Source organism: Anser anser (assembly GCF_964211835.1).
Source record: "Anser anser genome assembly, chromosome: 1".
Lineage (NCBI taxonomy): Eukaryota > Metazoa > Chordata > Aves > Anseriformes > Anatidae > Anser > Anser anser.
The window spans coordinates 73,534,575-73,550,435 of record NC_139720.1 but is presented as its reverse complement, the minus strand read 5'-3'; the positions used below and the strand labels follow the sequence as shown (position 1 = coordinate 73,550,435).

Genomic DNA, 15,861 nt, shown 5'->3' with positions numbered 1-15,861 from the left:
CTGTGTTTACAGTAACACGCTTGTTTTAAACCCATTCTTTCAAGTCTCTATGTCTTCTTTCATTTTACCTTTTTTCTTGCATTGTCTTCTATTTGGTTTTGTTTTTCCTCCTTTTTTCTATTACAGTTCTGTCTCTCCTTAGCAAGAGCTTTTCTCCCTTTCACACTGCACTGCTTCATGCATTGTTGCTATTCAGAAATGATATGGGCCTTGTGACAGAGCTCCTTTGTTTTTTTGCTGGAAAGGTGCAAAAGGCCACTTGTGTTATAAAAGGACATTCCAGTCAGTTATACTCCTCAGTTTTCAAATATTCAGTCTATGTTTTTCAAATATTCAGTCTAATAGTTCAAGGTCAGAAAGACTGCAACTAACAGAGCTAATTTCCCCCATCATTTACCTTTTTTTTTTTTTAATGTATTTTTCCATATTTGACTTCACTGAAATGATTATACTCTCACTAATGCTAATGTTACTGTACTCTAGAAAATGGATTTTCTCTTTTAATTTGTTATTGGGAAAAAAAAAAAGCCATGGTAAATGAATTTAACAGGTTGTGTTTGATCCTAAAAGGGGTGTCATTTTATCCTGTATTCACTGTAAAGTCAAATCTATTATTAAAATCTTTCACTATTAAAGCTTATACTGCTATTCAACACAGATCTCAACAGTTTTTTCCCCAGGAAGATGCAGCTTTTCATTTCTTCGCTGTGTCACTGAAAGCATGGGACAGCATTAGCAAATTGTGTATGCTGAAGAACTGACAATGTGAGAGAGGTAGGTGGAAAGTAATGCAAAACTTGCATGTAGCTATGCTCTATTAAGTAAGAGTTGTCTGCAGACAACAAAGGAAAACTTTGTAAGTATCTGTCACTGAGGATATGCTTATCACTTGGCAATTTCAAAAGCAAACTCAAATGTGCACTTGCAGTTACGTACTGGGTTATTTTAAAGATCTTGTCACTAGATCTTGCAGGTCTTATGCACATACAATTCTGGAAGTAACTATTTAAACGTTGCCTTAGAAAATTCATTTCTATATTCAATCGTAGTTAAACTCTAAGTGAACTGACACTGGCTTTTGAAATCATACTTTGAATTTCTGATAGTATCTTTCTTCTTCAAAGCATTTTACAAACTCTTCTGTTTACAAAGATGACAAACTAGTAAGATCCAGCCAGCTCTGAGTTAGAAAAGACTAATCAACTATCAAGGAGTAACTAGCCACTCCATTGTGCACATTGAAGGAATTTTATCTCAATCAACAGAGGCATATGGGCTTCCTGTTATGAAGAAACTTAAGACATGAGTTGGTTGGTGTCTTAAAGATACTTCTCAGCAAGCTCAATAAATTTTAATTGAGAGTTTTACTTGTTTTCTTTTAAACCAGAAGAATCTGGCATAATGTAAGGGAGGATTTACTTTATCATAACTTATTAAACAGCAAGATGTCAAAAGTAAATCAACATTACATCTCATTGCATAAAATTACAGCTGAATAACCGGACCCATTGCCTCCTCTAGCCGAAACCAACCAGCTGCATTGCTTATCCTGATTACATCACTTTAAGCAGTATTTCCAAAAGCAGCAATAAAGCCCAAAATAAGCAATTGAATGAACATATTGTTTGGTACACTTGGATAAACATATGAATTTACTATAATAGGAGAGATAAATCTTAGGTTGAATCAAGTGGTAAGCTTCTGTAGTTATTAAATTTAACATGTGTTCTACCTGTCACTGAGTTTCTCAGTTACAGTGACACTACCCACCTTTCTTTGTTGCTTCCTGAAAGAAAATCCTTCCAATTTAAAAGTTTAAGTTTCAACACACTTTATCATTCTCCTTTAACTGTGACGTTTGCTACCAACTTTATGCCAATGTTCTTGCAACAGTGTTTGCTTGTCTCTGCCATAAGGAGAAGGAAATGTAATGAAAAATGTAATGAAAAAATAATACACTGTTGTCTCTTTGTAGGTTTGGAAATCTATACGAAAGCTCCTTTTGATTTTATTTTATATGGATATATGTGGACCGTGTTTGATTGGAAAGTATTGATATTCTTTGTCCTTAGTGACTTTTGCAACCACTTGCAAGTGAAATCTAGAGCTTACATAATTTATTATTGTTGCGATTACTGTTGCTGTTTTTAAATAATAGTTATTGTAGTCTAAGAATATAAAGGGGGCAAGACTTACAGGAAAAGGTAATAACATTTTTGAGATTAATTGGTACAGACTGAAAAATGGAAAAACTTTCAGGGGCTTTTCTTCACAAATATTTCCCCTCATATTACTTTTTACATTAATGTGAAACAAAGAAGAATATTAAGTATTGTAAATCAACAGGATGGGTCTGACTTTGAGTCTCAAGCTCATGAAAATATTTAGCAATATGACTCCTATCCACAGCTAGCAAAATATTCAAAGATATTCAGCAAATTATTTAATAATACATTCCAACTTTATTGCAAGGCAGTGTCAAATAGCATTCCAAGCACAGTGATGCTGGGTTTCACACCGGGGTCTCAGAGCAGAATATCACCTGTTTGTTTTTTTTAAACACAAGATCATTGACTTTCAGTATTTCACCTAAATACCATCATGTTAAAATACCTTTCTCACCGACTGGCAGTAGTGAATGGTGAGAGGCAAAATAGCTAGAAGCATTGTAGGGCTCCTCTAACTCACTCAATCTTAAATTTTTAGGTTAGACTATGGGTTAGACTGTATTCTTTCTTCTCCCTTTCTCTTCTCTCTGATCCTATATTCTATCTTTCTTACCACTACGAATATGATTCTCCAAATGTTTGTTAAGACTTTCTATGGACAGTGCAATATAGTAACATAAAATATGACAAAGTGAGAAATGATGTCTAGGGAAGATTACATTAACATTTCATGAGGACACAGTGTTCTTATGCAAACTAAGAGTTAGTAAAGTCAGTGGGGTGAACACAAATATTCTTGCCAAAAGTATCACAGGCTATGGAGTATAAACAGTGTGGGTTTTTTTGTTGTTTGTTTGTTTGTTTCATCTGTAAAACTGGCCATCCTTACCAAAATTCTTCCTAAATCTACATCAGAATATCAATACAACACTGACATTTGACAGATGAAAGAGAATGTTCATATACTATCATACAGGCATACAGCTCCTCTGAATCCTGACTGTACCCCAAAACAATAGGCCTATAGGAAAAAAAATTATCTACATCCTATGTTTAGGAAGCTTCTTCTCATAAGTACTTCAAGACTTCAGAAGTTCTTTAAACTGGTTTCACAAGTATCCCTGAAAAGTCCTGTTAAGAAATTAGAGTTGGAAAATGACATGTTTTCAACACAGTTCAACTGGAATTTGAGGGTACAGTTTGTGCTCAAAGTACCCCTAGGTGCAACATGCAGCCTTTACACATCTGACTACATGGTTTTCTTGCATAGTTGAGTCCTCTTGTGAGGCAGCCTAATTAAATCCACAGCAGTGCAAATAAAGCTGGGCACTGCTGCTAGAAAATATGGTGGAACTGAGGTAAATATTGTTAATCAAATGCCATAATAAGTCATGGTGAAGGAACGTTGAGTTTTTAGGCTTCGAGAGATTAAATGAAAAAAAAAAGTAGTTTGAAGAGGAGGAGAGCTTTAGCTATTGGCTTTCAAATGTGACTAGATAAGGCAAGCTAGCTGTGTTTGAATAACACCCTGTGTTGCTATCCCTGCAGATAACATACTCCACCTGCTGCCAGCACATCACAGAATCAAGCTTATCGCTGATTAGATCCGCTGAAGGTAATTCTAAAGTGTCTTTTTGCTGGCTTTTTTTTATTATTATTCTGTTTTGCTTTCTCATCACCCTAATACATTTCATTGTTAGTAGGGGTGTCCTCTATAAGTTTCTGTAGTTCTAACTCTGTTAATCTTCATGGTTACCCATTCCCTTTCTTCTGCAACCAACAATCAGTTCCCTTTCTTCTGTAAATGATCATTGATTCTTCTTTTTCATACCGACAGCTAACCCATACTTTTTTGCCTGTGAAGATTTGGAAGGATTTTTAGAGGCGTGTAAGCATTACCCAGCCCCACTTTATGAATGAGGAGAGGCGCGCGGCTGTGTGACACCTTGCCAGCATCCCCTGGCTGAAGGCGGGGATGCAGATCTGTCAGATCTGGATGCCTGATTTCATGGGAGCGCTGCTCCCTCAGGGCGGGAACCGCGCAGGGGCGGCCCCTCGCTGCCGCGGCGGCTGTTTCCCGACCGGCGGGGAAAGCTTCGGCAGAGCCCGGCCTTGAGGGCACGGCGCCGGGCGGGGCGGTGCCACGGCCATTATGGCGGCAGGGTGCCGGTAACGGCTCCTAACGGCCCTGCCCGGCTCTGCCCGGCCGTTAAAACCGTCGCTCCGCGCTCAGTTCCGCGTTTGGCTCCGTCTCTGGCCGTGGGGCTGGCTGAGGGGCGGTGGCGGCGGGAGCCGGCGGGAGGAGGAGCCGCGTCCCTTCAGCTGCGGTTGCTTACACGGCGCGGGGGGACTGTGGCCGGTAGCTTACGCTCGAGCTGCTTCAGGAAGCCTTAGGCGGGTAAAAGCAACTACTAAAGTCTAAAGCACCAGGTGGTGACATCGTTTTGTTCGTTTGGGCAAGTTAATTGTGTAGTTGTTAAAGTGTTTTTCTTTCCCTCACCCAAATGCTTCAATGAAACAGTTTCTTTTCTAAGCAAATGAGTCCCGTTTCCTTCATGAGGGTTTTTTGCATTGAGAAGTCATAGTTTTTCTGTACAAAAAGGTATTTGTTCTCCAGATTTTCGAGTGTTTTGCTCAAGATTGCTTATTCTACATATTAAGCATGCTAGTGTTCTTTAGCTGACAGTATAGTGCTTTTATAGGATGCTGTTTGCAAATGGAGTGTGGAGAAAATACTGCCCCAAGAAAAAATTTTTCTACTTGAAAAGAATCCTTGGGTGTTTTCCTCAGAAATGCTGATGACCGTGTGTCAGATGATCTCCAGGCTTAGGCCTCCTGCTTCCAAATTAGCTTTCATCAGGTGAGCTTTGGAGTTGGCAAGTAGCCTTAGGAAGCAGAGGGTCTGGCAGGATGCTTTTCTGAGGAATTAGGGTCTGCAGTCTCCACGGCCACAAGCTAAGATGGGTTTCAAAGCCAAACAAAAATATGTCCTTATAAAAACAAACCAATGAATTAATATAATAGAACTTGGTGATTTCTAAGTGTTGATACTGTAGCCAAAGTCTCTTGTCAACATTATTCTTATGCTTTAGATTTAAATTGGCTTGAGAAGATTGTTGGAGAGAGACAGACTAAAAGAAAGTTTTCTTTACTTAGAGATTGTTATAGAAAGATGACATCTTGGACCTTACCCCGATGAATGAGCTTCTTGCAAGGAGGAGGAGTTTTATAGCAGCTCACTAATTGTGTGTTGGAAACAACAGAGACAAATAAGGATCTGTCCAATATGAATATCAGGATGGGGAGAGATGCAGGGTTATCTGCCTAAATGCTATTAACTTGTGAAATGAATAAGATCAGATTCCTGATTATTTAGGTACTGTTTTTCTTTTCTTTTTTTTTTTTCCTCTCTATTTGATGTATCATGTTTATAACGTGAAGCCCTGAGCAAATGTTTCTGTGGTTTTATGGACTTTAGAGTATGAGACACAATTGCAATGTTGATGATAACAGTAAAAGCCTAGAATAACTCCAGAGTGTCTTAATTCTAGATTTACAGTTGGTAGCAGAGTTTCTCTTCATTTTAACCATGCATTTTGAATAAAGAGCTCAAACTGGTTCCGCCTTTGAAGCGTATCATAGAGCTTCAATGAACTAGAAGGTAGAATTAGGGATTTAGTAGTAGTCTGCTTTTTGGTATAAGACTTGTGTCAGTGATTTTGAAAGTATAATCCTCTTTACATTTTGTTCTTTCTTTGGCTTATATTGTCTAAAAAGTGCAGTTTTCTGCTCTGCATTCCATAATCTGCTGAAACTGTAAGAAAGGTGAATGAATTCCTGTTGTTTGTTTTGATTTTTGGAAACTTAAAGGGTTGTTTGTAAACAGAAATGATGCCTAAGTTTCATAGAAGTTAGGCTAAAAAAAAAAAAATTTGGAACAATTATCTGACAATTCTGGGACAAGGATCTTGACTGGATGCCAGTTCAAGTGATGATATAGAAGATACAGAAAGAAGTTTCTATTTAAAATCCTTCTGAGGGGGGGAAAAAAATCTTCTTTATAATATGGTGTGGTAGGGTAATTAATAATAACTTAATTTCAAATTAAGTCTTGATTATTCAATCATTGCTTTTTTTTTTTTAGCAGGTAAGTCTTCTGTGGTCAAGAATCCGTGTATGCGTTTCTTTATTTTTAAGAAAAGCTTTCATTTACTTGAAATGAATTAACATTTTTGTAGTTATGATAAACTTTAACTGAAATACACCTGTGTCTAAATTCACGATGTGTGAATAGCCCCACCTCCATTAGCTTCAAAATACTGACTGGCTGAGCTAACATGGAACTGTGGCAGTTCACGCTCGTACTTTGTCAGCTTTCTTTCTATCAGTGTCTTGTTTAACTGGGACGTGATATAGAGATTTTTTTTTAATTTTAAAAACTTGATAAAAATAAACAGAAATGCTGACTACTGTTTTTCTAAGGTAGATGCATTAAGAATTATTTTACTTTTTCTTTTACTTAGGGCCCAGAGATGGATTCGTTGGAAAGGTCGACAATTAGAAGTGAGCAAAAATCCAGGTAACTAGTGTTGCAGAGGCTATTCTGCAAAAACTGTTAATGAAAATCTGAAAACATAATGGAAATACATTATTGAAAGTCAGATATGAGAACAACATCATACTTGACAACTTGAAGTGATCTTCAAAAACTAGTTTTTCCTCTAACCATGTGTTTCATATTTGCTTAATTTGTTCTTAGGGCATGAATAACATGCTTGCTGAGTAGAAGTAATTTGTGTTGAATGTAGCAGGAAGACAAGGGGTTTATCAACAACACTTTCTTTGTAGGCTTTAGCTACAAGCATTACCATTATCAACAGGTTTATTAATTTCTTCGCCTGAGGCCATTTCAAGTTAAATGTTTCAGTTTTAGCTAGATAGTTTCAGGTGAATGTGAAATAAGAGGTATTGAAGAACTGTGATGCTGGATTAACAGTAATTAACTGTAAAGGTAGGTTTGAAAGTCAAGGGAATGTTGAGGTTTTTTATTACTGAAATCCTTGTGTATCTACAGTGACTTCTCTGTGTGATTTAAATGTCTTTACGCATCTTTGTAATGTAATGGTGTAAAGAATAATTGGTGAGGAAACATCAGTTCTTTTACACTGGCTTGGTGCCAAAATACATATTTGGAATAAGGGCTTAAATGTAATTATTTTGTATAAGCATCAGGATTATTACTGAAACACAGCCAGACTCTCATGGTAGTTTCTTGTGCTGTCTTGTTCAATGAATATGGGATACTCTCAAAAGTGCATTTGGCTGTAACCTGTGGATAGTAGCATCAGAACAGGGGGCTAGATAAACCCTTGGTCTGTACAAGCATGACTGTTCTTATATTTGTGTGTCCTAAAGTGAGAATAAGTGGGAATAAATACACTGCTTTTTTTTTTCCAGATAAAACCAAGTTTTGTTTGAAATAGTAGAACCTTCCCATTTGTAATAGTTCTAATTACTTTCTGTCTCGTGCATTAAATAAATGATCGGGCAGTCCTTTGACTGCTTTTTCAAAATTTCATTTGAAATAGTGTTTGGCTAGCCCAGTGAACTGAAAATTGGTAGTCAACCACTTTGGATCTCAAAAGTGTTAGTGATTTAAAGTTGCTGTCATCTTATGGCTCTTATTATGCATGTTAACATGGGGGGAAAAGTCCATTTTAGCTTTGGGGAGGATTGTTAACTGCTGCCATCCTTCTGCACAGAGAAGGAGGACTCATTTCCTTCTGGGTGTTTAGTATTTTGCACAAGTGTTAATATCTCATACAGACTTCTTGAGTGACAGAAAATCTTCAGACAAGTTAGAAGTAGAAAATGTACTAAACTGCAGAAAATGATCTGTGTTCTTTGTTTTCTTCTTTTGAGAAAATTCTTAAAAAGCCTGATAAGAAAGCAGCCTCGGGACCTTCTTCTTGTAATTGGAACTGGAGTAAGTGCTGCTGTCGCACCAGGAATCCCAGCGCTGTGCTCCTGGAGAAGCTGCATTGAGGCTGTAATTGAAGCAGCTGAACAGCTGGAGGTGCTGCATCCAGGAGATGTTGCTGAATTTCGTAAAAAAGTGATCAAAGATAGAGACCTGCTTGTGGTTGCACATGATCTCATCAGGAAAATGTCACCAGTGAGTGTGTTTATAACACATGCTGACTTCTGGAATTATTATACATTTTTACTTTGTTACCAACTAAAATTTTTGCCTCTTTGCCAAAACTCAAATTTTACTGTTTAAAATTGAAATTTTGCTCATACTCATAAAGCACACTGAACATGTGGAGAGGCTTAAAAAAAACCACACAAAAAAACTATTTTAGTGCAAGTAAGCTTTCATCATAATTAATGCAAGCAAGAGTCTTGACTATTAAATATTCTACATAATGTTGCCTGCCACTGAAAGAGGAACTTATAGCTCTGCTCGCTAAAGGTAGTGAGACTGTGAAAATACAGGTAGACTTTGACCCCACTGATAGCTTTAGATCACACAAACTGAACTGCTGTAGCTCACGCTTCACTGAAGTCAGTCCATACATGCCCGGTTTCTCAGCCTTTGATTCTAGGCCCCAGAGATTTTCAAATTGTGCATTAATAGGTTTGCCAAGTCTTCGCCAATTAGTGACATACACATACAATCAGAGTGATGTAAATACTGCTAAGTTGTAGGATGTGCTCAATGTTCTGTAGCAGGTGGTGAGGGTTACAAGCTTCTCTACAGGTGAAGTATAATAGTAACCTCTCCCTTTTGGGAGGAGCCTGTTAGGCTTTGCAGCAGATTTAATGATTAAGAAATTCTTTTACAATTAGGAAGCAAAAATATAAACAAAACCACAAAACAATCCACACCCTCTAGTAGTATATCACAAACTTCTAATCTAGGGAATAATAATTTTAGTACACTAACTGATCTTCAAAGCAGTAAAAGTATGTTGAGAAAGGTGAGGTTTCCATGTAGGTAGGGCAGTAACTGCTTGAGGCTTAGACATTTGTTCTGTGCTTATTGAATAAGAAGTCTGTATATTTTATAGAATTGATATGTGGTTGTGTCTGTCCCAGCAGGTACTCTGGGCAAATGTCACCTGTGCTTTTAGGACAGCAGACCTTCATGTTTTTTTTTTTACAGTGAGGATTTAACTGTAACAAAACAATTTGGTTTTACTGTACCTACCTCACAAGCTTCCTTGAGCAAACTACAGTATTACTTTAAGTGGTATAAAGTGGAGATTATTTCTGATTTTTTTTGTTCATTCAGACATTTATGCTTTATATACTGTGTGAGTTCCTAGGTTATTACACCTATTTCTCTTTTAAAGAAATGCTTTGGCATTAAGTAAATATGGGTTTTCTGTTAGAGGTATTTATAATGTCACATGTCATACTTATGAAGTGTTCATATTTTTTTTTCTTTCTTCAGCGTACTGGGGATACAAAGCCCAACTTCTTCCAGGATTGCTTAATGGAGGTGTTTGATAACTTAGAACAACACATTCAGAACCCTGTTGTTCTGCAATCAATCCTGAGACTAATGGAGAGAGGCACAATGGTTCTGACTACAAATTATGACAATTTACTTGAAATATTTGGTCATCAACAGGGAAAACCTATGGAGTCTTTGGACTTGAAAGATAAGGATAAGGTATGACTTAAAAGAGAAGGCAGCTCTTAGTCTTCATCGACAGATTGTTTTACTGTGTAAAGTCTGTTAAGGCTAAAACTTCTTAATTGTTAAAGTATACTTATAAGTTAACAGCTGATGCACTGACATTTATTTTCAGTGTGTTTATTCTGAATAATCTGATAACAGTTCACCAAATGACATTTCAGCGGCACATTTATTAACCACTCCCTATATTCCCTGGAAAATTAAAAACTGGTAAAACTTTCATGAAATAATTGTAACAATCACAAGATTTCACCTAGCTGGTAATTTGCTTTTCATGTATTTTCTGTCAGCATTGCTGGAATTTGCTTGTTGGTTGAATGCTTGTTTGGACTGAAAAGCTGCAATCATCTTCAGTATCAGCAATCACCTCCTTGTAATTTAAAACAAGCTTAGTAATTAAACTCTTGCTGCAGAAAAATGCAGAAATTACTTCTGCTTTAAGTGGTTTTATATGTTAGGACAGCTGTATATTTTTTGCAGTATTTCACTATAGTAGATGTAATGTTTAATTTTCTTTAGGTTCTTCAGTGGGCAAGAGGTCATATAAAATATGGAGTTCTTCATATTCATGGCTTGTATACGGATCCTTGTGGAATGGTGCTAGATCCTTCAGGATATAAAGATGTTACTCAAGATCCTGAAGTCATGGTTTGTGTGATCTTTTAAAATTCTTACTGTGTGTTTCCAAACTATTTTGTTTTTGTCCCTTCATACACATTACCTTAGCCTATATGATCCAACAAAACCCTAGCTTAAATAATTGGGACACAGAAAAATGACATTATTCAGAAAGCCAGTTATGTTCCTAGGGCAATGTATGCCCCTGTATACTGCTTCTTTGCAAGTCACAATTAAAAACCCCAGTTGTATGTCATAGTTCTAAAGCTCTTTGAATTTATCTTAAGGAAGAACACCAGACCTAGAATGTTAGACACCATTGCAAATGTTAAACACCATTGCAATGATTCTTTACTATCTGATTGCTTGGGTTCATTTTTTAGGGGCATAAGCTATAACTAGCTCGAGATCTTGGATCCTTAATGTTGTGTTACATGTTTGGAGAAGTCAAACATTTGGTGAAGAATATTAATTTTCCTTACTTAGTGATTGACCTATCAGGAGTCTAATATTCTATAATCATTATTCTTTCTGTTTAAAATGTCCTTACTGGAAATATTTACATGTACTTAATTTTCTATGGTAACTTTTAATTTTGAAGATATATTTTTTTTGTAGAAACAGTGCTTATGAAATGTCAGTTTGCCGCAATCCTAAAATATATGCTTAATTCAGTTCAGTAGTGATGGATGCTCTGCTTCTCCTTTTATGCCTGATGCATTTTAAAAGCTTTTACTTTGATCTTTTGACTGTCAAAGTAAATGTAGCTCTTCTGTTTTTATATTTCTGAACAGGAAGTTCTTCAAAATTTGTATCAAACAAAGTCTTTTTTGTTTCTGGGCTGTGGAGAGACTCTACGTGATCAGATATTCCAAGCTCTCTTTCTTTATACTTTAAAGAATAAGGTGGATTTAGAACATTATATGCTGGTGCTTAAAGAAAATGAAGACCACTTTTTTAAGCTCCAGGCAGATATGCTTCTGCATGGGATAAAAGTAGTATCTTATGGGGACTGCTTTAAACAATTCCCAGAGTATGTACAAGATCTGACTGCTCAAATCTGCAAGCACAGAAGTCCAGGTAATGTATTCTCTTAATTCAGAAAACTTAAGAGTAGGTACATAGCAGGATGCTGTATCTGAACAGTTAGGAGTTGGGCTGAAATGATGACTGTGGGTCGCTAGCACTAGGCCTGTGGAACATCTCCATTTATTATTGACTTGTAGAACTGAAACACATGCCAAAATTGTAACCACATTTATTTGTGTAAGTTCCTTGGATTCTTTAAAATTTAATTCTGAATTTGTCTTTTTGTAGTATTTGGTTAAGATACTCACTCTTATGTTTATTTATTTATTGGTCTGGACTATTCTGGTATATTGAGTATTATATAAAATGTGTCATGATAGTAAAAGAGAATTAAAAAAAATATATAATAATTGGTGGGATAAACTGAGCCAAAATTCATGATTAAGCTTAAAGTGGGAAACTAAATCAGAAAAGGATGTAAACAGTATACCCAGTAGCATTTAGCTTAACACAGTTAGGACTGTGTTAGAGTACCTGAGTGTAAGGATAGTCTTTTGTGAAAGAAAAGTAGGAGCTGTGGAATAAAACTCCACTTTTTGACAGTAAATGACGTTCTGTAGAGTGCATTTTATGCTAGCATGGGAAATAATTCAATACCTTGGCAGAAGGTAACAGTTGTGAATGGACAAGATAAGTTTTACCAAGTAGATCCTTTTACCCACTTTTTTTTCCCCCTTGCATCTGTGGTCTCTCAACTCTTAAAATCTCTTAGCCATAACAATAGAAAGCCTTTAGTATAAAGTAGTAGAAAAAGAACAGTTTGAAGGAAAGGAGAGAGATTTCTTTAACGTTTTCCAAACAAGGACAGTTCTACTATGGCTCATTCAGAGAGCTGGGGAAAATAACCTTGGGAAGATTCTCATTTCAAAAATCTTATTTATCATGTCAGTGAAACTGCTTTGTCTACAGTTATTGCAAAGTGGTGCATAGCAGGGATCTTGCCCTTGCTCTCTACAAAAGAAGATCACAGGTAAATGCCCAAATTATGTAATTGTTTCTGTAAGTGGGTTAATAGTCCATTTAGACTGGCTTAGATTTTTCTGACCATGAAAGCTAGAAAATATAGCATCTAGATTTTGGAAGGTCTGTCTGCAGTGCAGACACTGGAAAATACATTGGGGTAGAATGTCAGACACTGAAATAGCCTCAGCCTACTAGTTTTTTTTGGTCTTTGCCATACTAATGTTGATTGTTACGAATATACTTTCATAGTCTGAGAAGCATCTAGAGCATGTTGAATCCAGACTATCCAATATATTGCACAGGGTGGGAAATATATTTAACTGAACTTTAAATATGAAATAAAAAGGGTGATTCTTGTTGGAAATGACTGCAAGATCAGACCATAATGCTGCCCTTTTCATTCAGTGGGATTACTGATTGGCATACTACTTCAAGAAGAGGGACCTCTGACTTCTAAATCTTGTTGTTCTTATTTACAAGTCAGGATCCCAAAGAAAACTGATTTCAGATGTGGGTAACTGCTCTCTGTGGTACCCAACTGCCAGGTTTTATTATTTTCACATTTGCTTTATAACAGACATTGACATTATATTATTTTGTTATTGTTTCTGGGCTTACCCTGCAGGGAACTCTTTTCTTACCCCTACTCATGAACTTTCAGTGATTTCTTACTGCCCATAAAAGTACTTCTTCCATTTTTTTGTTTTAAAACTGGTGCTCATATGCAAAATCTATTTTTAAAAATAGCACAAGAAGCCTGTCAGGCTATATGAAAGAAATATAACTTTGGTATTTTGGGGCCTTACCTTAAAGGTGCAATAACTGGATGCTAACTTGTGCTGTTGCTGTCTCTCACCCTTCTCTAGATGCTGACTGAGTGGACAGCACAACGCTGCTGGGTAAACAATGTTCTTATTTTCACAAAGTTTCATTATCTACCAGAGATACAAAAATAAGTCTGTAACTTACAAAGTAATCAAATGACAATTGTGCAATTCTCTGATTTAACTGTAAAAGTCTACTTAACAGATTCTTTCTCTTCTTTCCATATAGTAGCATGTAACTGCTGGGTGTCATCAGTCAGTAAAATGACAAACTCCAGCAAACATATATCAAAAATATTAGCGCTGATTAAATTAAGACATTAACATCCATGACTTTTGGCTTAAATTTCCAAACATAGATTCTCTCTTTTTAAAGAAGACATTTATGTAAGGTATGTAATACTAAAGGTGAATTTTTGAAGTGTTGTACAATTATCTTTGTGATCCTTTGTGAAAATGGATCACAGGAAGTTCTGCACCAACATGCGAAAGAACTTCATGGTAAGGGTGATGGAGCACTGGAACAGGCTGCCCAGGGAGGTTGTGGAGTCTCCTTCTCTGGAGATATTCAAGGCCCATCTGGATGCCTACCTGGGCAGCCTGCTCTAGGGAACCTGCTTTGGCAGGGGGTAAGGACTTGATGATCTCTTGAGGTCCCTTCCAACCCCTACAATTCTGTGATTCTGTGATCCTTCTGAAGCAGAGCAATAATACACTTTTTTTGTATAAAATAGCAAGGTATCCCTTTGAAGCAACACTTCAACTTAAAAACATAGCACTTCTAAGATCTTTGTGCTGCTGCAGCAAATGTCAGGATTACGATGGATCAGAATTGTATAGAAGTATCACTTCTTTATTGTATGTTAAGGGTCTTCTGCATTGCAGGAGATTAAAAACCCCACTCTTCCACAATCAAAAAGTATGCAAGGTCCAAGATACTTATGGGCAGGTGTAATAACAGATTAATTTTGGAATTTGATTTTAAGCATATCTGTCTTTGAGATGAAATCATAAATCCCCCTTTTCAGGAAAGCACAACCAGGCACCAATGGAGAAGAAACCAGATCAACTTAATGCAGTTCAACTTAATAAGTTACTAAGGAGCTTTTAGTTACCACCTTCCTTACAAGTAAATTTAGCACCTGTTACACTTGCATTTTGGAATATATACCAAGTTAAAATTTCCTAATACAGCTCTGCAAAGTAAAAATTCAAAACTAGTTTTAGGTGATAGATGTCATAATTTTGAGGGCCTTTCCCTTCCATTCATTTTTACTGTTCACCTTTCCTGTTTCTGCTTCAGCAGTAGCTCATATCAAAACCTTTTTTTGAATAAGAGATCCAGACTTTTTACAGAAGCTTCTTGCCTGTGAACTCCACAGGCATTATCACACAAAACCAGAAAACTCATTTTCTTCAAAAGGCAGCTGTATAGTTAGCTAGTTACTGTTTTATATCTTAGTACCACAGCTCAGTGTTGGGAGAAGCCTCAGGGTCACTGAATTGCTGCAGATGTTTACTAGGTGTTAGAATCCAAATACAAGACCCTTAGTGGATCAGTATTGTGTTTTAATATTTAGTGCTTGTAAAAAAAAACCCACAACATATATATTTATGCACATATACAAAACATGTATGTAGCACGATTAAAATACTTTTTACTGTTTTTCTTTCCCTCTCTTTCCACAGGAACTTCATGTGTGGACAGTGCTAAAAGGAAATTAGGAGAAAATGGTACTGACTCTCCCAAGAGAATCAAGCAATCAGATAATGGTATACCCACTATTGAATGAGAGGGGAGAAAAACACAAAACCCAAAGGTTTTTAACAGCAGATGTCTTATTTCTGCATTGAAGGTTTTGAGCTAAGTATTTCCATGGTTTCAAGTGGAATAAAAATTGTGTATCTATCTTAACATTTTCTTTTCTAGGGATGTAAATGTGTGATGCGTATGAAATTTTGAGAGTAATATTAGTCGCTCTGCAGGCACTTCTGTACTGCTGAAACTGTATCTGTAAGGTCATTTAGAAGCATATAGATACAAGTTTTACCTGCCTGTTCTTGAAGTCAGATGGACCAAGTTCTTAACATTTTGGCCTGAGTATGGTGATCTGAACCACAATGGAGGTGCTGTTCATATTTGTTACTAACTGTTGGCATACCATGAAACTACCTGTTAGTTGCCTTTAAAATGAAGGATTTCTTAAAATTCTTTTTATCAGCTGATCTGCAATTAGGCTGCAGGAGGTTGATCTCTTCGGGGGGGTCTGTCAGTACAAGTTTGCAAGATTCAGACCTCTAAGCTGCTTTGAGCAGGAAATGTTTGCATTTATGGAACCTACATCACAGTAACTTCCCTATTTTACGCTTTTAGCACAAGCATTACTTTTCATTTGTCAGTCTACTAAGGCATGAGTTTACAGGGAGGGAAATAAAGCAAGAAAAATACAGTGGCATGCGTGGGGGCTTACTGACCCTTTTGCAGTATATT

At 36.7% G+C, this 15,861-nt stretch overlaps 1 protein-coding gene across 3 annotated transcripts; it reads left to right on the top strand.

The window, feature by feature from the left end:
* Positions 1–4,119: 4,119 nt before the first annotated feature.
* On the top strand, positions 4,120–15,284 carry FAM118A (family with sequence similarity 118 member A). 3 transcript variants are annotated; one of them, XM_083846263.1, is made up of 9 exons: positions 4,121–4,598; positions 6,692–6,747; positions 8,091–8,343; positions 9,628–9,849; positions 10,396–10,524; positions 11,289–11,574; positions 12,493–12,553; positions 13,413–13,445; positions 15,060–15,284. In XM_083846263.1, exons 2-8 carry the CDS (start codon positions 6,701–6,703, stop codon positions 13,417–13,419), a joined length of 1,005 nt encoding a protein of 334 aa, XP_083702389.1. In that variant the 5' UTR covers positions 4,121–4,598; positions 6,692–6,700; the 3' UTR covers positions 13,420–13,445; positions 15,060–15,284. The 3 variants fall into 3 exon arrangements, with proteins under 3 accessions (XP_083702388.1, XP_083702389.1, XP_083702390.1); XM_083846264.1 differs by lacking the exon at positions 12,493–12,553 and having other exon boundaries at positions 4,133–4,598; XM_083846262.1 differs by lacking the exons at positions 12,493–12,553; positions 13,413–13,445 and having other exon boundaries at positions 4,120–4,598.
* The last annotated feature ends 577 nt before the right edge of the window (positions 15,285–15,861 follow it).

Coding starts and splice junctions, on each gene's coding strand:
- FAM118A (XM_083846262.1), top strand. CDS start 6,701: ATGGATTCGTTGGAAAGGTCGACAATTAGAAGTGAGCAAAAATCCAG. Junction 8,344..9,627: donor TCATCAGGAAAATGTCACCA/GTGAGTGTGTTT, acceptor TTCTTTCTTCAG/CGTACTGGGGATACAAAGCC. Junction 9,850..10,395: donor ACTTGAAAGATAAGGATAAG/GTATGACTTAAA, acceptor AATTTTCTTTAG/GTTCTTCAGTGGGCAAGAGG.